This window comes from Oenanthe melanoleuca, chromosome 13, assembly GCF_029582105.1.
Source record: "Oenanthe melanoleuca isolate GR-GAL-2019-014 chromosome 13, OMel1.0, whole genome shotgun sequence".
NCBI lineage: Eukaryota > Metazoa > Chordata > Aves > Passeriformes > Muscicapidae > Oenanthe > Oenanthe melanoleuca.
In genome coordinates this window covers 8422380-8446534 of record NC_079347.1, presented here as the reverse complement: position 1 = coordinate 8446534, position 24155 = coordinate 8422380, and the positions used below count along the sequence as shown (strand labels likewise).

At 43.6% G+C, this 24155-nt stretch overlaps 1 protein-coding gene across 3 annotated transcripts in view; it reads left to right on the top strand.

Annotated features, from left to right (window-relative positions):
* Positions 1 to 24155, top strand: part of GRIA1 (glutamate ionotropic receptor AMPA type subunit 1) — a 121215-nt gene that overhangs the window by 83189 nt on the left and 13871 nt on the right. For all 3 annotated transcript variants that reach the window (XM_056502603.1, XM_056502604.1, XM_056502602.1), the window contains exons 10-13: positions 22 to 228; positions 1659 to 2032; positions 18804 to 19002; positions 19514 to 19761. In XM_056502603.1, the coding sequence (XP_056358578.1) occupies positions 22 to 228; positions 1659 to 2032; positions 18804 to 19002; positions 19514 to 19761 (1028 nt within the window). The remainder of the gene's footprint in view (positions 1 to 21; positions 229 to 1658; positions 2033 to 18803; positions 19003 to 19513; positions 19762 to 24155) is intronic.

Sequence of the window (24155 nt, the reverse complement as noted above, 5' to 3'; positions counted from 1 at the left end):
TGCTGCTCTTGTGTGTGCCAGGAGGACCCGTACGTGATGCTCAAGAAGAACGCCAACCAGTTTGAGGGCAACGAGAGGTACGAGGGCTACTGCGTGGAGCTGGCGGCCGAGATCGCCAAGCACGTGGGCTACCACTACCGGCTGGAGATCGTGCGCGACGGCAAGTACGGCGCGCGGGACCCCGACACCAAGACGTGGAACGGCATGGTGGGAGAGCTGGTCTACGGGGTGAGTGCCCAGCCTCCACACCCAGCTGGGTGCCTGCCGTCACCTCCCAGCCCCAGAGCTGGGAGGAGTCCCAAGCTGCGTCAAGGGAAAATTAGGTTGGATATTAGGAAAAGGTTTTTCACTGAAAGTGGAATGGTTTGCCTGGGGAGGTGGTGGAGTCACCATCCCTGGATGTGTTTGAAAAAGGACTGGATGTGGCACTCGGTGCCATGGTCTAGTTGAGTTAGGGCATGGGTTGGACTCGATGATCTTGAAGGTCTTTTCCAACCTAGTCATTCTGTGAATTCTGTAATTTTGAAAGGATTTTACAGAGGAGGTCAATAGTGATGGCCCAGTTTACAGCTTCAGATAACTGCAGTAGGAGTCCTGGTCTCTCTCAGCCTGAGCTCTCCAGAGGACTGCAGCTCAAACAATCAGCCCAAGTAAAACATTTCAATTTAGGGAGAGACAGCACATTCTGCACCTATGGAAATGTCAAAACGTTTCCTCTCAACAGTTCCAAGATTCTTTTTCTTTACATTTTTAGAAGAACAAGTATTGAAAGGTCATACTTTCCCATGGGTAGAATCTCCAAATTTTACTCTATTTTATATTTGCATGGTAATGGCAGGATGAAAGAAGAAAAAGATTTCAAACACTCAGCTCATGAGTGGAGAATAGAAGGATGAGATTACTTTCTGTCCAGCCACTCATTTCCATTATCAGGGATGTGCACCTGCACCCTACACTTCTAAGCCTGGTTTGGTCTGGTAGTTCATACTCTGTGATGTTTAGGTCATCCCTCAGACAGAGGGGTCTCATTTCCCTTTCCCTCCAAGGGAAATCATGCAGGGAGAATCAGTTCCCAAGTCCATGTGAGACTGTGTTGGAGTGGGGGTGATCTCTCTCCTGATGGTAGCTCCCCTTTAAATGCTGCCAGCCATTTCAATGCATTTCCCTCTCCATTTTCAAGATGGATTGCAAAATTAGTGTAGAGTGCGTATCAGTGTTGCTGGAACATTTTTTTCCTCTTCTCCTGCATCAGTTATGCTATCAAAAAGCAGCTCCCGATGGAAGCAAACATCCTGACATCCTTTTTCAGGAGATTGGCCTTTCCTTGCCTCTTTTGATGTCTGGATGATAAAGCTCTCTTAGAGAAAATCATCTTCATCAGACTGTGACATCAGTGGATAAATCAGATGAGAAGAGCTGGGTGGCTGCAAAAAGAAAGCGCTGTGATTTCAAAACAGATCTGGTAATCAGTAGCGATAAAATGGAAATAATCCACCAATATTATGGGCTTCTCCTTTTTAACTTTTTTCTTGGAAATGGGTTTTGTCTGATTTCTTCTGAGATAGTGAGGTTAAACAGAGATCAAAGGATCATACGCTGCAGTTAGTAAATATATTTTATTCCCAGTCTGCAAATCTCTTTTCTGTCTCCTTTTCCAGAGGGCGGATGTGGCTGTGGCACCATTAACCATCACCCTGGTTCGAGAAGAAGTTATAGACTTTTCCAAACCGTTCATGAGTTTAGGTATATCAATAATGATAAAAAAACCTCAAAAGTCCAAACCAGGAGTTTTTTCCTTTCTGGATCCTTTGGCCTACGAGATATGGATGTGCATAGTTTTTGCCTACATTGGAGTGAGCGTTGTGCTCTTCCTGGTGAGTCGCTTCAGCCCCTATGAGTGGCACACTGAGGAATTCGAGGAAGGAGGGGCCAACCAGCCAGCCAACGACCAGACAAATGAGTTTGGGATATTCAACAGCCTGTGGTTCTCCCTAGGAGCTTTCATGCAGCAAGGATGTGATATTTCTCCAAGGTGGGTTGCCTTCCTTAATGAGCCTTCTTCCAGTTCGCTGGTTTAATCTTTCTCCGTGCTTTGAAGCTGAACAGGTTCTACTTTGACCTCCGTTCCTGAAATAAAGTGTAGCCTTGTGAATCAGTTACAGACTCAGAAAGGATCCAAAGGTTCACAGGTCTCACAGCTGTGAACTTGGGACCTCAAACTTGACACCATGAAAATACCATTTAAATTTTTCTTGGGGAGTTCTTTTGAGGGAATTCACAGAAACTATAGCAAGTTTTTCTAAAGCCACCCAATTGCAATCAAATTTTGTCAGTCATTTATTTTGATGCCAGCAGAAATAAGATGGTTCTAACATTATAGGGAAGATAAAAACTTTCAGCAAGATAGAGAGAATTAATAGAGTAGGTCCCAGTGAAAGGTTATATGGTCTGTGTCAAACATGATGGAGGACAATGAGTGGCTTAATTGTTACTAGCCTTTAAAAAGGTTAGAGAAAGACCAAGTTGCATCCTGCTTCCCATTTCAGCCAATAGTTCTGATGTCTGAAAGTTCAGTAGGACCCAACATCCCAAGTGTTCCTAAAGGGACATTTTGGTGAATGACTTGTTATTTACTTAGATAATTTTTCCTTCCTTTTGGGGTCTTTGTCTCCCTTCACTTCAAAGGAAGTTTCATCCAGAAATACCCATCTTATGGGTGAAGACAAATGGGCAGAGGTTCATTTCCAGCCTGCTGTGGTGGCATCAAAGCTCAGGGGAGGAGAAGGAGGCACAGCTCCATTGACAAGTGGAGATAACTCTGTGCAGCTCAGCACAGCCCCCCTGGGACAGCAGGGAAGATGGAGCACCAGCTTTTTGGCTATCAGATGCCAATTTATCCAAATGTTAATGAGCTTGTGATAGCAGGGAAATAACAGCCTGCAGGGCACTTTGATGGTGACAGCCTTTATGAATATGTTTTATTATCTGATCATTGATTAGTAGGAGGCCAGGCAGAGAATTCAGAAAGTTTTCCCAGCAGAGGAAATTTCAACTTCATTGCTGTCTTGTAAACCAGTCCCATGCGTTAGGATCAGGTTATTGTGATTTTCATTCTCGTTGTTTTTGTCATCATTATTCTTATTTAGGAAAGAGAATGTCTTCCTTTGGGGTCATTTCAATTGGTGGTTTCTGAACCAAGGAGAAGCAGGGAGAGTTGAAAAGCTGAGGCTTTGAGGAGTAGCAAATTTGGTAACATCTTTAATGAAAAGTGTCAGGGAAAGATCAGTGGGTTTGATTCAGCTAACAAAATTTGCTTTAGCTAAATAACATGCTTTGAATCACCATTTCAAAGTGTGGCTTTATTTTGCTTTGAAATGGGAAATGAGAATTGTTCCATCATTGTTATTTTAATGTTGGTTGATTTAATCATCCTGATAATGAAAATTACAATTTCATTGAAACCCATATTTTCCCACACAAGAGCAGTTTCTGGCTGCTACAACTATTGGCAAGATGATAAAAACTTAAAAATTAAATATGGGAATTATTATAACTCCCTGTACTCTGAGTACAGCTCCTTGAGATGGTTGTAAGGGGAGAGGGACATTTCTGTGTGATGTGAAAGCCAGGAGGAAGCAGAAGAGTGAGAATTTCTGTAGGATGTTGTTGTGCAGAAAGGCTCTGAGCACACTCCATATTTCACATGTATTTTTCACACGAACCCGGTGCAGGATTTCTGTGACACATCACTTAGAAATGAACACTTGGTAGAATGACACTGTGGGCAGGTGGGGATATCTGCTCTATTCTAATATATTTCCTATGTAGCTGCTTCTAAACTTGTCACTACTATCTCAGCATCTCCCCTGTAATGCACTAACCAACATAAATAGCTTCTGTTATACATCTGTTCTGTCATTCTCTCCCCAGCAGAAAGGAGCAAGTGCAGGGGTGTATTTTGTTTTTGTAGAGGTTTTGGGTTGTTTATTTCAGTTTTGTTTTGGAAAGGAGCAGGAGAAATTTGTCTGGAGGTTTGTTTTTTTTTCCAGATCGTGCTTGTTTTAAGTGCATATGCCACTATGTATTTATCATTTAAAAACGAAAGAGCAAGATCAAAACTCCAGACACATCACTCAGCACAGCAGGTGGTGAGGTTTGCAGCAATAACTTGCTCTTGTAAATGTGCATTCCTCAGTCTCAGACCAGTCCCCAGGGAGCTTCAATGTCCCAAAGAGACAAAAATTTGCTTTTGAAGGAAAGTGTTGTCCTTTTCAAGGACAGTCTTACAATGCAGATCTTTAAACAGGCTTTTAAGAACATGGGGACAACCTACCAAGGACACTGTGAATTTGGTGACCTGTGGATGGCCAAGAGAGAGCAGAGCTGAGGGTTACCTGCTCATTGCCTCTTTGCAGATGGTATCCTTGGAGCTCTGCTGCCTTCATGTCTGGGCATCAACTGGGTGAATGTGACAAAGGGCAGGCAGCAACCAGTCATGGGGAGTCCCAGCTGGAGCTGGTGGCAGTCTGTGCTGTGCCTTTGGATGCTGAAACATCCATGAGCAAGGAATCCATCCCTCAGGATCCATAAAGGATTAAATTCATGGCTTCAAACCAAGCCATATGAGCTCTGGGGCATGTCCCACTGCAGTGTGTGTCCACCACTGGCACCATCACTGACCAGTGGCCCCACTGGGTGTGGAGCAGTCCCTACCACGTGGACTGATTTGTCCTGGCTGAGGTGAGACAGCCCCTGTTGTTGCCCTTAAAGCTTTCAAACCAGGGGCTGGTACCTGCCATTGGATACTGCTGGGAACCAGGGGAAAAGCAGCCTTGAAGCCTTGGGTTTCTCAGGCTGCACAAGGACAAGAAATTATAACAATGATTATGCACTTGCAGGTGTGTGAGAGTCTCAGGATATTTTGCAGAAAGCATGTTTTCAAAGAGGTGTTGCCTTCTTGGACCAACGAGCCTTTTCTATTCTGTTTTGCACGAACTACCCTATATAAGTGTAGTGCTTCTTTGAATAAAGCTCTCTTTCTGCTTCTCCATTGCACAAGGAGCTGTGTAGCATTATCCTTTTCACTGCTCCTGTAGCCAAAATGCAACAGGTACCCAGCAGGGCCAGGGAGAAGCAGCAGCTCAGAGCTGTGCACAGCTCCATAAGGACAGGCAGGAATCAGTGAAGTCTGAAAAGGGCCATAAACCATTAAGCTTTGCAAAGTGCCACCTTAGCTTCAGAAAACGGTCATGAAATTGCAAAAGCACTCATTAAACGTGAAATACAGACCCAGAAAGGAGCTCCTCAGAGCAGGCATCAGGGGTAATAAATAACCCGCAGCCAATAGCGAGAGCCCGTGGAAAGAAAAATGTGGAGTAAATGTGACTCACATTGTACCATTTTCAGAACAGTAATTTGATAAATTGTCTTCAGAGCTCAAAATAACCGCAGTGTGTAGCAGCTGTGGGGAGCAGGACCTTGCTAAAGTCCAGCACATTGCTGCCATTCCTCACTCAGGATGGACCTGAGGCCTTTGAAAGAGACTGGGGGGATGCTGGGGATTCCCAGCTGCCTCTGCAGCAAAACAAGGCATCAGAATTTTTCATCTTCTCCATCATTTTCTGCAAAATAAATAATTTGACTGTTGTGAAAAGGATGGAAAAACACGGAGAAAAATAGCATCTCTTGTCAGCTTCCTATCTTGATCCTCTATTTTTTGTTATCACAAAATGTGTTGCTTCATATAGTTTGAGCTCAAAAGAGACTTCTTGTATATTGGAGACTATTAAATTTAATCCAGTTACTCTTCCTGTGCCTCAGAAAATTTATGTTTGACTAAAGTGAAGTGCATTTAGTTAAAACAGATCTTCCAGAAAGACATTTATTCTTCACTTGAAAATAGCATGGGATAGAATAGACAGTCACTCTCAGGTGAGTTGACTGTAGGAATCTTGTCCCATCTCAGGTTTGACAGGTGGATAAATATCATACAATATCACCTGGTGAATGCAAACATCCTTAGTGCCGTGCCAGAGGAAAATTAAAGAAAGATCTCCAAAAATTGGCCCAACTTCTTGGAACTTCTTTATTGTTGAAACAAAAAGTATACATATTTTGAATTCAGATCAAAATTTACTGTGAGTAGAAGAGAAATGCTTACTCATGTCATGGCACACTAGGGTATCATATTGTGATACTGTTGTCTGGAAAGGCTGACCTGGAACAGAGACTAGACAGAGGAAAAGGGATAAAATAGGTATTTATTGAAAGGATTCACCTTGGACAGTGCAAGAGCCTGGCTGGGGCTGCACCCAAATCAAATCCAAGATGGATCCCAGTCACGAGTTTTTACACTTTTATAAGTTTTGGTCCATCTTGGGGTCAATTATCCAACCACAGCCCCAGCTATAAAGTCTCAGCCCCCTGGCTTTCCCCCTTTCCCTCACTGTTGTTTATGTTTTTTGGGTACCAGTTGTCCTTAATTCTCTAGCTGGGAAGGAATTGTTTTTTTCTGATTACTCTGTGAAGACCTTACTAACACCTAAGATGAAGTTTCAGAGTTACACACTAAGCAGCAGAGATTCTGAAAAATACAAACGCTAAAACCCAAGGCATCAACACCTGGAAACACAGCTTGAAATCACATGGTAATTGAGAACAGAGCTGGAGATGTCGTGGTCAGCCTGTGCTGGGAGCGTGGATGAAGCTTTCATCCCATCTGTGTCTGAGAGAGAGCCAGGCTGGACAGGGGATGTTTGGGGAGCATCAGCAGGGCTGCATGGGCAGGGAGAGCCTCTGTGCCCCTCTGGGCAAGGCAGGATCTGTGCTGGGGAGTGCTCAGGTCCCACCAGTGATCTGTTATCCCTACAGACTGTGGGGATTAATGTGTGCAAGGAGACGTAGCACGAGGTACAATCCACCCTCCAGCTGCCTTGGGGTAAAGAGTTAACAGGGATATAGAGTTAACAGGGACAAAGAGTTAACAGGGATATAGAGTGAGCAGAGTAAAGAGTGAACAGGGGTAAAGAGTGAACAGGGATAAAGAGTTAACAGGGATATAGAGTGAACAGGGGTAAAGAGTGAAGAGGGGTAAAGAGTTAATAGGGGTAAAGAGTTAACAGGGATATAGAGTTAACAGGGACAAAGAGTTAACAGGGATATAGAGTGAGCAGATTAAAGAGTGAACAGGGGTAAAGAGTGAAGAGGGGTAAAGAGTTAACAGGGATATAGAGTGAACAGGGGTAAAGAGTGAACAGGGATAAAGAGTTAACAGGGATATAGAGTGAACAGGGGTAAAGAGTGAAGAGGGGTAAAGAGTTAATAGGGGTAAAGAGTTAACAGGGATATAGGTGAGCAGGGTAAAGAGTTAACAGGGACAAAGAGTGAACAGGATAAAGAATTAACAGGATAAAGAGTGAAGAGGGGTGAAGAGTTAACAGGGACAAAGTGTTAACAGGATAAAGAGTCCAGAGCCAGGCTTTGTGGGTGCAGTGGATTGTGCCAAGCAGGGACCCCTGGCTGGGGCTGGGTGTGCTGAGCAGGGAGGTTTGCTGGCAGAGATGATGAATGACTGCACTCCCAGGCAGGAAGGAGAGAGATAGATGCTGGCTGCTCTCCAGTCAATAGATACAATCTATTATTTATATGCATCTTGTGGACATCGTTATTTGTTTTTTGTGACATGGAAACAATGCTCTGGCTGATCCATACAGTGTGCTCGTGCTCAATGCACTCCTCTGTCTCTCTGCTGCATCCCAGTTTGTCTGGGGAAGAGCAAACAACGTATTTACTATGTACCTGTAATTAATGCTGAGCAGTTTCCTCTGCTCTTTTTCCTGTTTGTTTACATTTCTTTTTAGCCCAATTTAAAAAAGTCACAGGAGGCTTCAGAATTTGAAATACAGCAGCACTTTTAAATTTCATTAAGATCTTCCCCATACTAAAAGGTTTTATCCAGTTTTGAGCAAAATCTAAATCAGAAATTGATTAGAACAAAAAAAAAATGTTGTGGGAGTTTTTGGTTTGTTTTTTGTTTGATTTTTTTTTTTTTTTTAGTGAGAGGTTTGATTTGGATTTTTTTCAAGGAAATTATTTCTGTTCCATCCTTTGTAAACTTACATTTGCAGGGTACTTACTTATTTTGCTAAAAATTTCACATTAGAGAAATTAGAACCAGCTGCATTTAGCAATCAAAAGGAATTTAATTCCTTCCTGAAAAGAAGGCTGAGCAGGGGTATTTATCTGATGACTCTTCTTGATTTCAGTAAGTGTCTTCTCTGGCACTCCAAGCATCTGCCTTGGAAATGGCCTCAAATTGCACCAAGGGAGTTTTAAATTAGAGTTTAGGAAAAATTTCTTCACTGGAATGATGGTCAGGCATTGGAACAGGCTGCCCAGTGGTGGAAGTGGTGGAATTGCCATCCCTGGAAGTGTTCAAAATGTGTGTGCATGTGGCACTTGGGGACATGTTTAATGGTGAATTTTAATGGCAGTGCTGTGGTAATGGTTGGACTTGATGATCCCACCTTAATGATTCTGTGGGGACAAAGCTCAGGTTCATTTATTTGGTGGTTTGCTTGAACTGGTGAGCTGACTTTCTTTGAGAATAGAAGTAAGAAAATCAGGACTTTGACTTCTGGAAAAGTCTCTTTGCCTTATAAAAGTGCATCAAATGATGTTGCAATTATCTCTACCTGGCAGAGTTAATTATGTCCAGGGAGAGCAAATTCAGGTCACAGGGTAACAGCAGCACTTGCAAATCACCAGGAACTGATGACCACACTTATTTCTAAAATGTACTTAACCAGGGAAAGTGACTCACCAGAGGAACAGCTTGACAAATTGCACAATATCCAACTAAACTATCCCTTTGGAGTCTGCGCACTTCCATGGCAACCAGAGCGTGGCAGCCAGGGGAAAATGGAAATTCTTTCAAAATAATCATCCTTGCTATCCTTTTTTTTTTTTTTTTTTTTTTTTCATTTTGGAAAATGCTGAAGGATACAGAGGACTGAGAAGGAGGAAATAACCAACTGAGAAAGCATTGTTGGAGAGATGCAAATTCTTCTGTAAAGGAAAAATTAGTCTTTCAAATTTGCATGCTCTGCCATCTGAAAATGTTTAAATGCTGCAGAGGTGATGAATGCTTCCTCCACTGACCTGTGAGCTGCTTTCTCAGGATGCTTTCCCTGTCAGGCATATCTAATCACTCTCCCACAGCTCTGACTTTGGGCCTCCAGCATTGAGGTTGCTGAGGGACAGCAAGAAATTTGCTGAAACTCCTCCCATTGAGTGGCAGATTCACTAATCATTCCACCAGCTGTGTTTAAAATAAGTCATCAAACACTTCATCTAAAAGCAGATATATTAGTCTAAAAATACTTTTGCAATTTCTTTCCTTAGAACCAGATGAATGTTTCTCATGTTTTTTGTTGAAAACCAAGTTGAAAATAGCAGGGGGAAAGTGCATTTCCCATTTTTTTTAATATCTTGGGAAGTTTTATCTGAAAGAGGGTAGACGTGTAATAGATATTAGGAAGAAATTCTTCCCTGTGAGGATGCTGAGGCCCTGGCACAGGGTGCCCAGAGAAGCTGTGGCTGCCCCATCCCTGGAAATGTTCAAGGTCAGGCTGGATGGGGCTTGGAGAAACCTGTGGAAGGTGTCCCATGGCAGAGGGTTGGAATGAAATGAACTTTAAATCCCTTTCAACCCACACCATTCTGTGTTCTCTGAGATGGAACTGGAAGGTGCTGTTTGTGTTTCTCACGCTGGGCACTGACTCAGGATGGTGAGGAGCACTAAGATTCACAGGGCTGACACTCACAGCCTCCTCCCTGACTGCAGCAGGAGACTCTCTGAGCCTCCAGGGACCCCCCTGTTATGCTGTACTCAGAGTGATTTTCAGTCAGTAAGAGGAGCAGGTTTTCTCCATTCCCTTTCCTCTGGTTAAGGAGTTATTCCTGAGCAGTGGGCTCAGCTGGGGTCTGCCTGGTTGTGTGTCTCTAATAGTTATGTTGACTGCCAAGTGCTTCTGTCAGAGAATAAGGGTTGTGAGGAGCTGAACAGCTTCCACCTCCCTCAGGTGGTGTCCTCTGCAAGGCTGCCTGTCACACACTGCTTTAATGTTGGCACTCCAAAAAAATATTGTAGCTAAGATGGGAAGCCCTGAGCATGTTTTCACAGGGAAGCCCCACTTAAAAAACTCTTCCATATGCTGTACATTGCTTTTATCAGCACTGAGATATCATGTGTACACTCACTGGATACACATTTGAATGAGCTTTGAACTCTTGATTCAAAATTTCTCTGGCTCAGAAAAAGCATCCACAGCTCCTCTTCCTGGTGTCCCCCCACAGCTCACCTTCCACTGGGAGGCTGAGCTCTGTCTTTATTGCAATGGAATTTGGCATTTATTAGACCTATTCTGCTTTAGTCTCAGATTTCATCCCAACTACTTGTCGTTGTAAGCAGGGAAGCACCATACCCCCTTTCCATGAAAAATTCAGGAGTGCATTTGTTCACTGAGCAATGCCCATTGTAACACCCCAAGATGGAGAGCAGGTAGAGACAAATTTGTGGAAATAGGACAGAGATACTGTGTTATCCATTGTGAGAGCCAAGTAACTGGGAACAGCAAGATGTGGGTCCTGCTAAGAAATCAGGGCAAAAATCCTGGTGAGCTTGGGCAGGGTCTGGAGTTGCAGTGTGGTGTCACCTCTGAAGTCCTTCAGGCTGTCTTGGTCTTCCTTCCATTTTCACATGGGTCAAAGGAGCAGCTGGAGAGCAGCTGATTCATATGCTCAGATGGCAGGAAAGGGCACACAGCTCGTGCACTCAGCCCTTTCCTTAAACAGCAGCACCACACTTGATGGCATTCAATCTATTTAATAAAATCATGCAGTAATTCTGATTAGTGCCTACCCAGAAGAGTTGCTGCTTACCCTCAGATCCAAAGGCTAAGCAGCAATAATCCAATCATGGTAATCATAACTTACTACTTTGATCTTCAGATAAAAGAGTCTATAGAACTGCAAAAGTGTTACATCACCGTTATTTGGACAACTTCAAAGCATGTTTTATACACTAATGAATTCTCCCAACTCAGTCTGATGAGGAGTAATAGAAGGCGAGTGTGTGAACAGAGGAGTAGAAAGGAAGGAGATGAGGAGAGGAAAAAGCAATAAAATAAGCACTTGTACCCTTTGTATAGGTGTGAGACATGATGAAGAGCCCACGAGGGTCCAGCTGCATGAGCCAAGTGCACAGGATGCTCTCCCATAGGAGGAATTTTCTCTTCTATCATTTTTTGAAGCTTGCAATAAGAAGCAGAATCTCAGGCTGCAGAGAGGAAAACAGAGGGAGGGGGCAGCTTTTCATCTCAGCAGTGCTTCTGAAGCCTTAAAAAAAAGTTTAAAAAATAACCAAATGGATCTTAGCAGGTGAAATAGGGGCAGCAGAAACACTGAACATGTTTTCCTTTTACAGTCTGGGAATTTTAATGTTAAAAGACAGGCACACCTGTGCACATAAAGCTCTTCTAAAAACACTGTCTGGGGAGAGCAGATTCATTCCTCACCATTGCTATGAGATATATTATGTCCCCATATAAAAAAGAAAGGCTCAAAACTGAAACTAGAGAAAATCCAACTTATACAGTCTGGTGAGGAATCACATTTTAAATTAGAAATGAGAGAGAAAATGAAGGGAACTTTTGGAGATATTGCCAGACTGAATATCTTCCAGTGCAGGAAATATTCTCCTTCCAGAGCAAAGTTTTTCTCTCATCAGATTAGGAAATCTGATAAAAGACAGAAGAAAAACAAAGCAAAATGAACCAAGGCAAAATACCTTGGAAGAAGTCTGAACTAGGTTATTGTAGAGTTATTGCCCAGAAGTCTCAGAAATGGAGCTCTTGTTTGAGCAAATGTAGATGGCTAAAGAGGATCTTGGAAAAAGGAAGAACTGATGGCATATAATCCAAAACATATTAAATCTTTGGGGAGAAAAAAAGCTTTTTCATCAAGTAGACTTTGAAGAAGAGACTGTGGGAGACCATATGGAATCCAGCAACTCAGTAAAGGACATTGGCACAATAGGCTGTTGTTCAAAAAGAAGGATGAGTGCTGTTAAATTTGGGGCCACCTGAGGTTGAGGAAGTTCCTGAATAATGAATCTCCTGGGGCTCTCCAGCAACTGCTTCTGACAAAATTTTATGCTTGTCACCTTGCGAATTTTTCTCAGCAAAGTGAACAAATGTCATCAGAGTGAGAAAAATACATGAAGAGCTTTTTTTACTGTGAAATTTTTGCTCAAAGGCATGACAAGAGTTGGGGTTTTATTCCTTGTAACGATAGTTAGCAAAACAGCAGAAGAGGGAGGACTTTGCCTTTCTGTGGAGCTGCCAAGCAGCCCAAAGTGACCACGTGCTTCTCAACAAATCACTGTCTAAACATTCATCCCTTGAACCACCCTGTCTGCAACAGGGAGAGGCACAGTGTGCCTCTCTGCCTTTCAGCTACACTCTTCTTTTTTCTTAAGGTTCCACCTCATCCCTCTACCCTGGCCTTGCATTTATCCTGTTTTTCACTGCCCTCTAGAAGAGCTGAGTGTATTATCCTGCATTTTTAGGGTTAAACATCTCCTTTCAGCAGCCAGGGATGCTGTGCAGGGATGGCAGGTCCCTCGAGTGAAGGATTTACCTCAGTCCTGCAGTTCTGCTCTGCTGGAGTATTTTTATGGGTCCTGCTGAAGCTGAAGAGGCTTGCTGCCCATGTCAGTCCATGTTTGCTGGGCATCTCTAGTGCTTCCAACACCCCACTAGTTGAGCAGGTGAGTTGTGTTTGTTGAGTATTCACAGGTATCATTTTGGGGCAGCTGAGGAGACAGAAGGGCACGACCTGCAAAGTGCTGTGGAGAGAACACATCACCCCCTGCATGGCTGGGCCCATTTGGTGCTGCCTCTGCCTGCTGGGATTGAGTGTCTCAGGAAGGGGAATTGGGCAGAGCAGCAGCTCAGAGGTGAATCCCACCTGGTGGCCAGAGCTCCAGGCCACCCACCCAGGACAGGTTCATAAATGTGATTCATCCTCTTCTTCCACAGCTGGGAGCTAAATTAGAAAGATGAAGTAAGCTATCCAGAATCCCATAAAGTAGCAGGGCTTCACAGGGAACAGAAAAAGCCAGCTCCTGGATGCTAGTCCTCTGATTAGGCTTAGGCACCTCTTGCCTGTCAAAATGCTAAGTGAATGTCTGGGAAACAGCATGAAGCTGCTCCATGCAGTCATGCTTATACTTAGCACTGCAGTAATCCAAGGCCCAATGACTGGAGAACCACAAGTGGCATGATGCATTTCTGACTAAGCAGGAAAACTCATTTTAGAATGAGGTTTTGCCCATTAAAGGGAAATTGAAGGGGAAAAAAGTGCCAAGATATTCTGCAAAAGAAGAGATGAAACAGTAGGAGAGGGAGTGTGAACTGCTGTCCAAAGCCATTAGCTTAGGCAGAAAGAAACAGTAAATAAACCATGATTTATAATTAACACCTCACTGATATACATCCCCCCAATTGAATCTGGGAGATTCTGTGTATTTACAGAGCTCACACTCAGTTGATGCAATATTTACACCATGAGCATCCACAAAACCCCCTCTTAAAGGCATTTATGGGATTCCATAATCCACACTGCCTCCTTTCAGCATGTTGGTTTTGGAGGTCAGATGGACTGGCAGGGTTTGCCTGAAACCACAAGAGCAGATCTCCAGCCCAAACACAAAAGTTAAGAAGTCCTAGCTTATTTTTTTGTTCCTTTTCTTTTTAACAAAATTTTTAAAATTCTTGTTAAAAAGGGAAAAAAAGAGAAACCAGAGCAAGAAAACCAGGACAGAGCAAGCATGGGACTCCCAGTAGCTGTCCATCCTTTCCCTGTCTCCCTGGTTAGTGGCACCCACAGGAAACCCAAATATGCAGCTCTTAGCTCTGTAGAAAAGTTGTGAAAGATGAAGAAAGAATTTGTACCTCTGGGAGAGGTAATTGAGAATATCATTGGAGAGCATTCTTACTTCTGTATTTGTAAGGACTTTCCTGGCTCTGCATGTCAAAACCCAGCACTGCAGTCAGGACTCCAGACTCTTGTACCAGGAGCTAGGATTTATTAATAAACAAAAGCAAACTCATATGGCAAGAAAATTAGTAATGCATGAACAGAGAAACTTGCATTATAATCCCTCTAATTTTGTGGTGAACTCATTGAAAACTCTCCATGGTGCAGCAAAGAGTAAGAGGATAAGAGCTCTGCAGCCTGTACTTGATGGATGCACCCAGAGCTGATCCCAGCTCCACAGCCCCACACTGAATTTCTTCATTTGCCTTTTGGGCAAATCTGGGGTTTGTGTCAGGAGCAGAGGTAAAGTGCTGAGACCAACCACACCAGATGGTGTGACACAGAGGAAAAGCAAAGCACTTTACAGTGACAGAGTTTAATACTGAAAATTTGCTTAAAATAAGAGCAAAACTGGTGCAAAATATTTGCAGTTAATCCACTACCAAGTCAGATTTCAGATGGAACCATGGAATTGTCTAGATCAGTATCAAATTCATGGAGTAGTGTTGGAGATCAGAGGCTCTGTGTGGGTAGAAGACCAAAAGTGGGTTTGGCCCACAATCAGTAGCACAAGCACAGAAGAGTTTTTCTTTCAACAGTTTTGCATAAATTCATTCAGTGACAAATATGTCAGTTGAGCAAGTGAGCCTTTATTAGACTTGAATTTAACAGCAAATCTGGGAAATCCTCCCAAAGCAACTATGGCTTCAGGATCCCAGATTTGCACTTCTAATTAAAACACTGTCAGTTGAGGTGTAATTCTCCATAAGGAATGGATTTGGGGAGGGGGAAGGGAGAAGTGGGAGAGAACTGTGCTTGAACAGTTTTCTGATGAGGTTTGCTCTGTATATTTTCTGATGATCTTGTTAATATTTTTTTGCAAAAATGTATTGTTCTCTTCTAATAGATGGCAAAGCAGAGGCAAACTCCTGCTGGCTTTTCCTACCTTCCATGAGGGATAAGATCAAAGAGAAAATTGTTTGATCGAGGATTGCATTTTGTTTTAAGAAATGAGATTATAGATGCATGATTTTCTATTTCTGTATGAATCCATCAATGCTAAGGCTAAAACATTAGAACAAATCTCTTCATGGGAACAAAGGGAACTTACAATTCCTTTCTGTGTTCTGCTGGCAAAATGCAGTTACTTTTGCAAGGAAAGGTTTTTAAAAAGTCATGTAAATCAAAAATATCAAACTTATTACCTCCAGCTTGGCCATATGCAGCATTTTTATTGGGCAGATTTAAAACAGCACATTTTAGATTTATATTTTAAATTATATTTGCACTAGGTAAGGATATAATGTACTATAAAAGCTGAAAGAAAATTATTTGTAAAAGAGAAAGCAGAAACAAAATTGTTTACCATGTTAAAATTATATCATTTAGCCTCTCAGAAATTAAACTATAAGTAATAGCAAAAGGCAAAGCTTGAACAGACCCAAAACAACCATTTTCAGAGTGCTACTTTTAGAGGACATTTGCAACCGTTATCTTTGCATTCCAAATGAGAATATTAAGGTTTTATTTACAATTTCAGAGTTTTCCACGGTCCTGAAATCTTGGTTCTCAGCCAGCTCTAATTTTAAGTTGATTTTGTACTGTGGATAACGAGGGCAGAGCATTTACTACTCTCTCCTCCTGCAAGGGTAATGATGGAAAGGAGCATCCTGTTCTTGGCAGTTCTGGTGGGCACAGGCAGGATCCCAAGCCAGGGAGAAGAGTGGGGATATGTGTGTTGTTTTACACAGCACAGCCAGGGATAGAAGAAGAAATCAAGATATCATCTTAATTTTGATTGTGTAGGAAAGAAGAGTCTAGGTGCAGAAGAAGTAACACAGGTTGAAAAAAGCACAGTATGTTCTATTTACATATTTTACCCATTTATGAAAGTCTCTTACACTGCTACCCTTGGCTATTTAAGTCAAATTTTTTTAGACCCTGCTATTTGCAAAGATTACAATGATAATGAACATGAAAGAATCCAGAGGTCAAATAGACAGATCCAAATATCTGAACCTTTGCACATCTTTTAGTCCTAACCAGGGTGCTCAGTCTCACCTTAGCTGTGCAGGGGCTGAGTTGCTGACTCCTTTCCACTCAGCAGGGAGCTGATTCCTTCATGTTATGCTTGAACAGGTACAGGGACACGTCCTCATGCAAGAGGATTTAAACCCCACAGCACCCATTAGTGAAGAGAAAAGAACTTCAGCCAGGGCCCAAGCTACAGAACATTTCTGTTAGTCAAAATCAAGGTCATTTTTTGGTACCTAGCTCCAGAGTGAGCCTTTCAAAACCTCACAGTGACTTCAAAGTACAAGATGTATCTACTCCTCTGTGACAGCTCTTACTAGAGCATAAACATAATTCTAAGTCCCACTGGTTTTTGACCAGACTTTTAGCTCCCTAGTGTTGAAGTCATTAATGTCAGATATCAGACTTTATCTCCTAAATTACAAAGGCACTTTGCAAATGTGTCCTGTGATGGAGGCACTGCTGTTTGTCTGCTGGCTCTGCAGAAGAAGCAGAACAAGTTGGTAACAGATATTGCTTTTGCAGGCACTTGCCATGGTGAGCTGGCATTGGCTCAGTCTAATCAGGCAAGAGAAACCCAACTTGCTCTGTTCAACCTGTGTTCACTGCTCCTGGGCTGTGGGGGTGACACATGGGATCACAGCTGCTTGTGTGATGTTTATCCTGACTGTTACATCCTTTATGGAACTGCTCTGTCCTCACAGATTCCCCATCACTACCCAGCTCTCCCTTGTGCTAAATGCTGTAGATCCCGTGTGCTGAGTGTTTTCTCTGCTGTGCATTTTGCATTTCAGCAGTTTTGGTTCACAGCTTCCAGCTCCAAGTCAATCCAGCAGCAAGGGCAAGCATTGCCCACCAGCAGTGTCACCAACAAAACATCACAGGGGCCCTGCCATGCTGGCAGCCCTAGCAAGCTGCTGACCTCCTAGACGTTCCTCCAGAGTCTGTGAGAGTGAGCACATCCCTCCTCATGCCAGAGGAGGAATGACCAGCACCAGCAGCAGGGACAGCCCAGGTGAAGCCAGCCCATGGTGGGCACATGAATCCTGTCTGCATCCTTCTGTCTCCCTGGGGAAAGAGCAGCCCCTTCTTCCCCTGCCCCCAGCCCTCCCTGTCACCTCCCAGACTCAACACCCATGGAAAAGTTCCTTTTCCATGCTGTCAATGCCAGGTGTGAGGCTAGGAAGCACAAGCCATCTGCAGCCCCTGGAATAGCTGGTGGTGAACATCACCAGGATGTGGAGGTCTGGAGGCAGGAATCCGGCTGACAGGGATTGAAACGAGCAGAAATATCCCAGCTTCATCAGGAAGGAAAGGCTGTACAATTTGCAGCTGGAGATGAATGTGATTATTTGCCATGCAAATGGATTTTGCCAGCTCAAAGTGGCCTTCATCAGCAGAGATTGTTGTATTTGACATTATCTTGTTCCTTTTGTTTAATGCCTCTGTGCCTTTTCTGAGCGCTTCCTTCCCTGAGCACACATCATCCAGACTAATTTTTTTCCTCTTCCTCATCAATCTGAAGATGTGTGAGTTGAATCTATAGCTGCCTCCCTCCCCAGTCCTTCTCCAAATGTGAAACAAATGGTAAAGCTGTGTGTGCTGACAGTCCTGCAGGCTGAGTGTTCTCTGCAGATGGGATGCAAGATGGTCACATTTATCTCACCTAACTTTAGCCCTCAGCTGGACTGGGATATCTCTGTTTCCATCCCATAAACCATATTTCTGAGGAGTGACTCAGATCAGCAGAAAGACAATGCTGAAACATGGTCCCCTGTGGAGAAAAAAAATGGTGTTTCTCACAAGGCAGCTCCTCCTTAGTCAGGCTGTCTGGCTTTATCAAACAGCATTGTATGTTCCCTTCTGTCTGGGACACTGCTCTGCATCCAGAGAAGGAACATATAAATAATTTAAACAGAATGCCTGAATGCTGACATCATTCTAAAATCATCTCCCACTCCTAAAATTATTTGAAAAAAATTTAATATTAATGCCTGATTGACTTACTTGCCTTTATAGATACTGAATGGTTACAGTTAATTGGCTATTTGATTGCAGACAGTACAAAACACCTAGATTTTAAAGCATTATTATGAACATCTTGTCTAACCATCTGCTGAATGCAAAAGAGAGAATGTCAGTAGGGAAATTATTCATTAAGACCATAACTCCTCTCTGAGCTTCAATATGTCTTGCAGAAAAACACAGGGGTTGTTTTTTTAAACTTCAGGTGATGGAGGAGCTCACCAAGAGATGACAGCTGGGCTGTGTGTCTGGTCTGGTTCCATGCTGGTGCTCCTTCCTGCCAGGAGTACATGGTGCAACAGAGACCTTGACAGGGGCATCACTGATGGGCATTGCCCCCTGCCCAGCTAAACTTCCTCATGATTATCTCCATGTCTTATTATTAATATTGCACTCTGAAAGGAATTGAAAATCAAAGCAAATTTTCTCTGTTTATTGCTAATTCTTTTTTTCACTGTGAATTTTTTTATCCCCACTCTAATTACATCAACACCTTTAAGAGTAAATTAGGAACTGATACAGAGTTCTGGCTTCCTTGGAAGCGGCTGGAGAGCGTGACTTTGGGTAAATGGCCATGGAAATGATGGAAGCTGCACTTTCAGACCTTCGCCCTGCTCCTGTCTGACTCTGCTCTCTGTGCCCAGGTCTCTCTCCGGCCGCATAGTCGGCGGCGTCTGGTGGTTCTTCACCTTGATCATCATATCCTCCTACACAGCTAACCTGGCTGCCTTCCTCACCGTGGAGAGGATGGTGTCTCCCATCGAGAGCGCAGAGGACCTGGCCAAGCAGACAGAAATCGCCTATGGCACCCTGGAAGCTGGCTCCACTAAGGAATTTTTTAGGGTAAACAGGAAAATTTAATGCAAAAAATTTAATGCGAATTTTTCGTAGCTTCTTGTTTGACAAGTCCTCCAGGTCCGTCCTCTCTCGTTCTCACCTCAGGTCTGTTTTTTTTTTTCACTTGCTTCCCCTCACCGTGTTACAGCCTGCCAGAAGATTGGCAGTGACTCCAGTGCACGTGATATTCTGTACTTGTGAACACAAATATGGAATATCCGTGTGCTTCCCCATGTTGCTGAGGAGCTTCTCTGCAGTTCTCTCTGAGCAACTCCAAACAAAACCATGTCCAGATTTCCAGCTTGGTTTACCATTGGTTTGATCTGCAAAATCACTCTGTACACAAATATGGGCCAGAAAATCAGGGATTGATGTGGGCCCTGTGCAGAACGGTAACATGCTGTTACCCCTTTTGGCTTCCTTGGCCCTTGATGCGTGGCTGTGTGTCCAGCCCAAGCTGGGAATCTCAGGGGGCACCCAAACTTAACTGCTGTTGGGTTTCTGCCGTCCCTCGCAGCGCTCCAAAATAGCAGTGTTTGAGAAGATGTGGACGTACATGAAGTCAGCCGAGCCCTCCGTTTTTGTGAGGACGACGGAAGAGGGGATGATCCGGGTGAGGAAGTCCAAGGGCAAGTACGCGTACCTGCTGGAGTCCACCATGAACGAGTACATCGAGCAGAGGAAGCCCTGCGACACCATGAAGGTGGGAGGTAACTTGGACTCCAAAGGCTATGGTATTGCAACGCCCAAGGGCTCTGCGCTCAGGTAAGCAGCTTGGGTTTGCTTCCTTCTGCCAAGCCACCCAGCAAAGCGATGTATGCACACAGTTCAACCTCCATTGCCATCTCAGTCACGACAGCTTGGGGCAAGGAGCTGGGGGAGGTGGAGGAAAAGGGGTGTGACCCTCACTCAGTGGGATGTGCTGGGAAGTAAAAATGCCCGGCTCCCACTGAGCAGCAAAGTGTCTAATTCTTCAAGCCCTGCATTTGGAAGCTGGATCCTGGCTGGTCCACGTGCTATGAATGTGTCTGCTGTATGAGGTGATGGCAGGGGGCTGCTGTGGTGTAACCATTGGTTTCACAGAGCTTTATCCAGAAGGGACGCTCATCCTGTGCCATGTGAACTGCACAGCTTTGCAGAGTATGGGATTACCCTGGCTTGGATCCATGCTTGCAGAGGGAGTTCTCATGGGGAAAGCATTTTGGTGTTTCCTAAAACATGAAATGCTGGTTGGAAGAGGTGGGAAGTCCATCTTGCAAAGCCCTGAAAAGGGCTTTAATTTTCATTCCCTGAGTCAATTCAGATCCCAGCAAGCACCAATTTATAGCAAGCCCAAAGGAGTACAAACACTGCATTCCTGAGCCCACACCTGCAGCTGCCACATGCCTCTGCCTACTGGCCTGTGAAGTATCTTCAGAGACCTTCCTTTAAAAAGAAGAACTTTTAAGAGTACAAACCCAGGCCTGAGTTAATAGCAGAGCCTGGGCACTGCATACAGCTGCACTCCTGGATGTGAGCATCCATCACAAAAACTGACCTGCTCAGAACAGCATTGCCACAGTCCACAGACTGGTGTTGTGATCTTGGGCGTGTCAGAAGTGTGGTTCCTTTGGGCAGCAGCCATGTCAATTCCTCACATTACAGTCATGAGGAACATGAGTTGCAATGGTTCAGTAAACCATTAGATTACCAAACCAAACCATTAGATTACCAAACCAAACCATTAGATTATCAAACCATTAGATCTCAGGATATGTAGTGTTAAGTAATCAGAATGATACTCCAATGTATTTAATTAATTACTGATTTATTTATTAATGAAAGCATATTGACCAGAAGTGTATATGTGGCCTTATAGTTGTTTGCTAACATAACCCAACTCAGAGACATTTAATCCATGATCTCTGGATTTCTAGAAAGCAGATTATTACCAGATGACCATTTGCTAAAGGATCTGTATGGTCACACAGTTCCCAAGCCAAAAGACTCAAAAGTGTAGGAACCAGTAATAGACAGGACCCAAGGATTTTGATTACTACAGTTCTTAGGTCAGCTCAGCACTGCCTGTATCAGCAGCATCTTTAGAGCAGCTGATGTGACCCCCTGCAGGTGACAGCCTGCACCACCAGTGCATGTGGTCCAGAAGGCAATTCTTGCATCCAGTGCAGTTCAGGCTCTGAAATGACTCAGGTTCCTCCAGCTGAAGGTGGACATATTCTCACTGCTTTGGGATGCTTTCTGATGAACACTTTCAGTGTTTGTTTTCAGTCTTGCAAATATGGAAATTAGGATACAGGGTTAATTCTGTTTCATTAATTGTTTATTTAAACATCAATCTTGGATCCTAATTTTGATATTATAAAAACAAACAAACAGGAACATCCTACCTGTCTTGTAATTTTTGGCATGTGAAAGAGCCATTTTTCATACTTCTAAGAAAAATAAACCACAAGAAAGAAAATCACATCAATCATTTTACTTTTGCAACTTCAAACATCCCTCTGCTAGGCATGTCTCCAAAAATTTCTAACATTTCTTTCTGTTTCCTCTTTTTCATCCTGGCTGCATGTAGAACAAATTTCTTATGGGCCTAATGGCAAAGGAGGAATGCTTGATTTTCCATCCTATGGTGTTTCTTTGGAACAGTTCCTGTCGATTTTTTGTCCCATTGTGTCTGTTTTGTTCCTGTTGTTTTAATTGTTTTAATCTCAGTAGCTCCCTACAGTCCTCCTGTAGTGTCTGTTTTCCCCCTGGGGTCCTGCACGTGAGAGGTTGCCCTGAGCAAGGTGACGTTCATGAGGTGTCTGTCCTGCACGGTCATCCTGTCTCTCACAGTCTCCATCCTCACTCACTTCCATCCACAGAGTAAAAGCTCTGAGCCAGGATTGCAGGAGGTCTCTGACCCAGGTCTGTCTTGTATCAGCTGTGTTTTAGAGGCTGGGCATTGTAGCTAGACCAGTTTTCCTGCAATTAGGATTGCTGGTTAGGAAAGAATCCTAGAGAGAAACTACAGGAGCTTTCACCATGTATTTTTCTTGCCTCTACATGGGCAAACAGTGCCAAGATAGTGCCACAGATGAATGAAAACAAGGCTGATAATCTAGAAATAATTCTACATGTGGTAGTAGGTGCAAACAGCCCTTTCAGAAGATTGGTTTGGTCTCTTGGACTGCTAAAAGAAATTACTTCTTCCTCCTAGGTGAATCTGGCTTTGAATATCTTTTGGCATCCAGATGTTAAAATTTAGTTGCATTTAGGCATGTCTGAGAAGAGCAGTAATGGAAGGGCAGAAATTTCACCTTTCAATGCCTGCCTGACATGAAATAGTCACCCAGCTGAAAAACACACCCATTCACCCAGCAGGAGACTGCTGGACAAGTGATCATAAAGAGGGAAAAAAGCCAAATTATCCAAAAAAGGGTAAAGAAAACCCAAGAAATTCCCTGCAGGTCTGGACTCAGGGACTAGAGTGCTTTTTGAGATGGCAGTCTGTGAGAGCAAGTTCTTCAGAGCAGCCAGATTGACATTACCGTTCCATAAAACAGAAGTCAGCTTTCCTAGAGTCTGTGAGTAAACACAAAATGTTCCCTGTTAAAAACCCACCTTCACTCAGGACCCCAGACTTTTCAGCCTTCCAACAAAATACAGTCAAGATGAAGTACAGCCTGTTCTGTGTTCTCCCTGGGAGCTGGAGAGACAATTAACCAAAATGAAGCTTCCTAGGAAAGAAAACACATAATGTTTAGCACATGGCCCCTAAAATCATATTGCTGATAATGTGCTCAGGGAAACAGCAATACATTTACTTTGTTAACACCTTGTACCCACGTAGAAGCTGCAATGTATTTTGGCTCATTAGCCAAATTAGTTAACTAATTTTTCACAGATGGTTCAGGCATCAGTGTGCTAAGTAACCTGCATTCTGCTTTAGAAGACAGAATAATTATGATTTACCTAGTGTCAGATTCTTTCTGGATCTACACTCACATGTTCCCATTTGCTTTAAATGCAACCAAAGTCAGGCTCTGACCAAAATACCGATAGAGTTGAAAAGGGAAAATATTTAGCCACCTTCAAATCTACACCTTTGCCTTCTCTTGGACTGGCAGCAGGCTTGCTTGCATTTGGATTTTGCTTTCTGAAGGCTGGATTCAGCCTGAAGGAGGCTCCCAGTCCTTGTGAAGGCTTCAGTGCTCGGATGGAATCCCAGCAGGCAGAGCCATGGCAGGCTCGTGGAGGTCAGCACATTGCTCTTCTCACTAAAGTCAGGCTCACTTTAGAACTGCAGCACGGGAGAACAGCCCCCTTGGCAAGGGAGTCTTGGTGTGGCACAGAGCACAACTTCTGAGATGGGAGCTGCAAGGTCCTTGGACCTTTTAAAGACCTGTTTTATTGACATTCAAGGTGTGTTGATGTACAGTTCATCCCTCCACCTCTTCCATAATTTTTAAAGCCCTCTCCTATTTGTGCCTTGCTGTGCTTAGCTTCTTTTTCATGCAATGTCAACACCAGCATTGCACCTGATACTCAGCACCCAGAGAAGAATTGTGCCCAAGTGCAGAGCCTGTAAAACTCACCACTGCACATCCTGAGTCAAGGTGCTCCCTCAGATGTTCCCCACCGGAGCAGTGAGATGTGAACAGGTCTGAAGGCAGCCTGCAGCACAGCTTGGCTTTGTGAAGGCTGTCCTAAATCCAGATCACTGCTCTTCTTTCTGAATGGTAGAGTCTACCCAGCATGAGACTCATGCCATGTTTTCTGTGACTGGGGAGATGCATCTATGAAACATTGCATCCAAAAGTCCCAGGTGTTTTTTTGTGCATTGTAATGGTGATGCAACCATCCCATGACCTGTTGGTAACATGGCAATGATATCACAGGGCATATGGGGCCATTCATAGCTGACCACCACTGCCCACAGTGAAGGAATTCCCAGAACATGGAAGGCTCTTAAGTCCCTGAGACATTAGGAGCTCTGGAAAACACTTGAGGGAGAGAATGCAGCATCAGATGAAATAAGATGACCAGGTTCTCTGTTGTGTAGCAGGGCTTCAGGAAAAGCAGTTTTTACTACCACTAGTTGGGGATTTGCCCCTATGTTTCATACATGTCTGAAGTGTATCCCAGCCATATGTTAATTTGAACATGTTGAAGTTCTT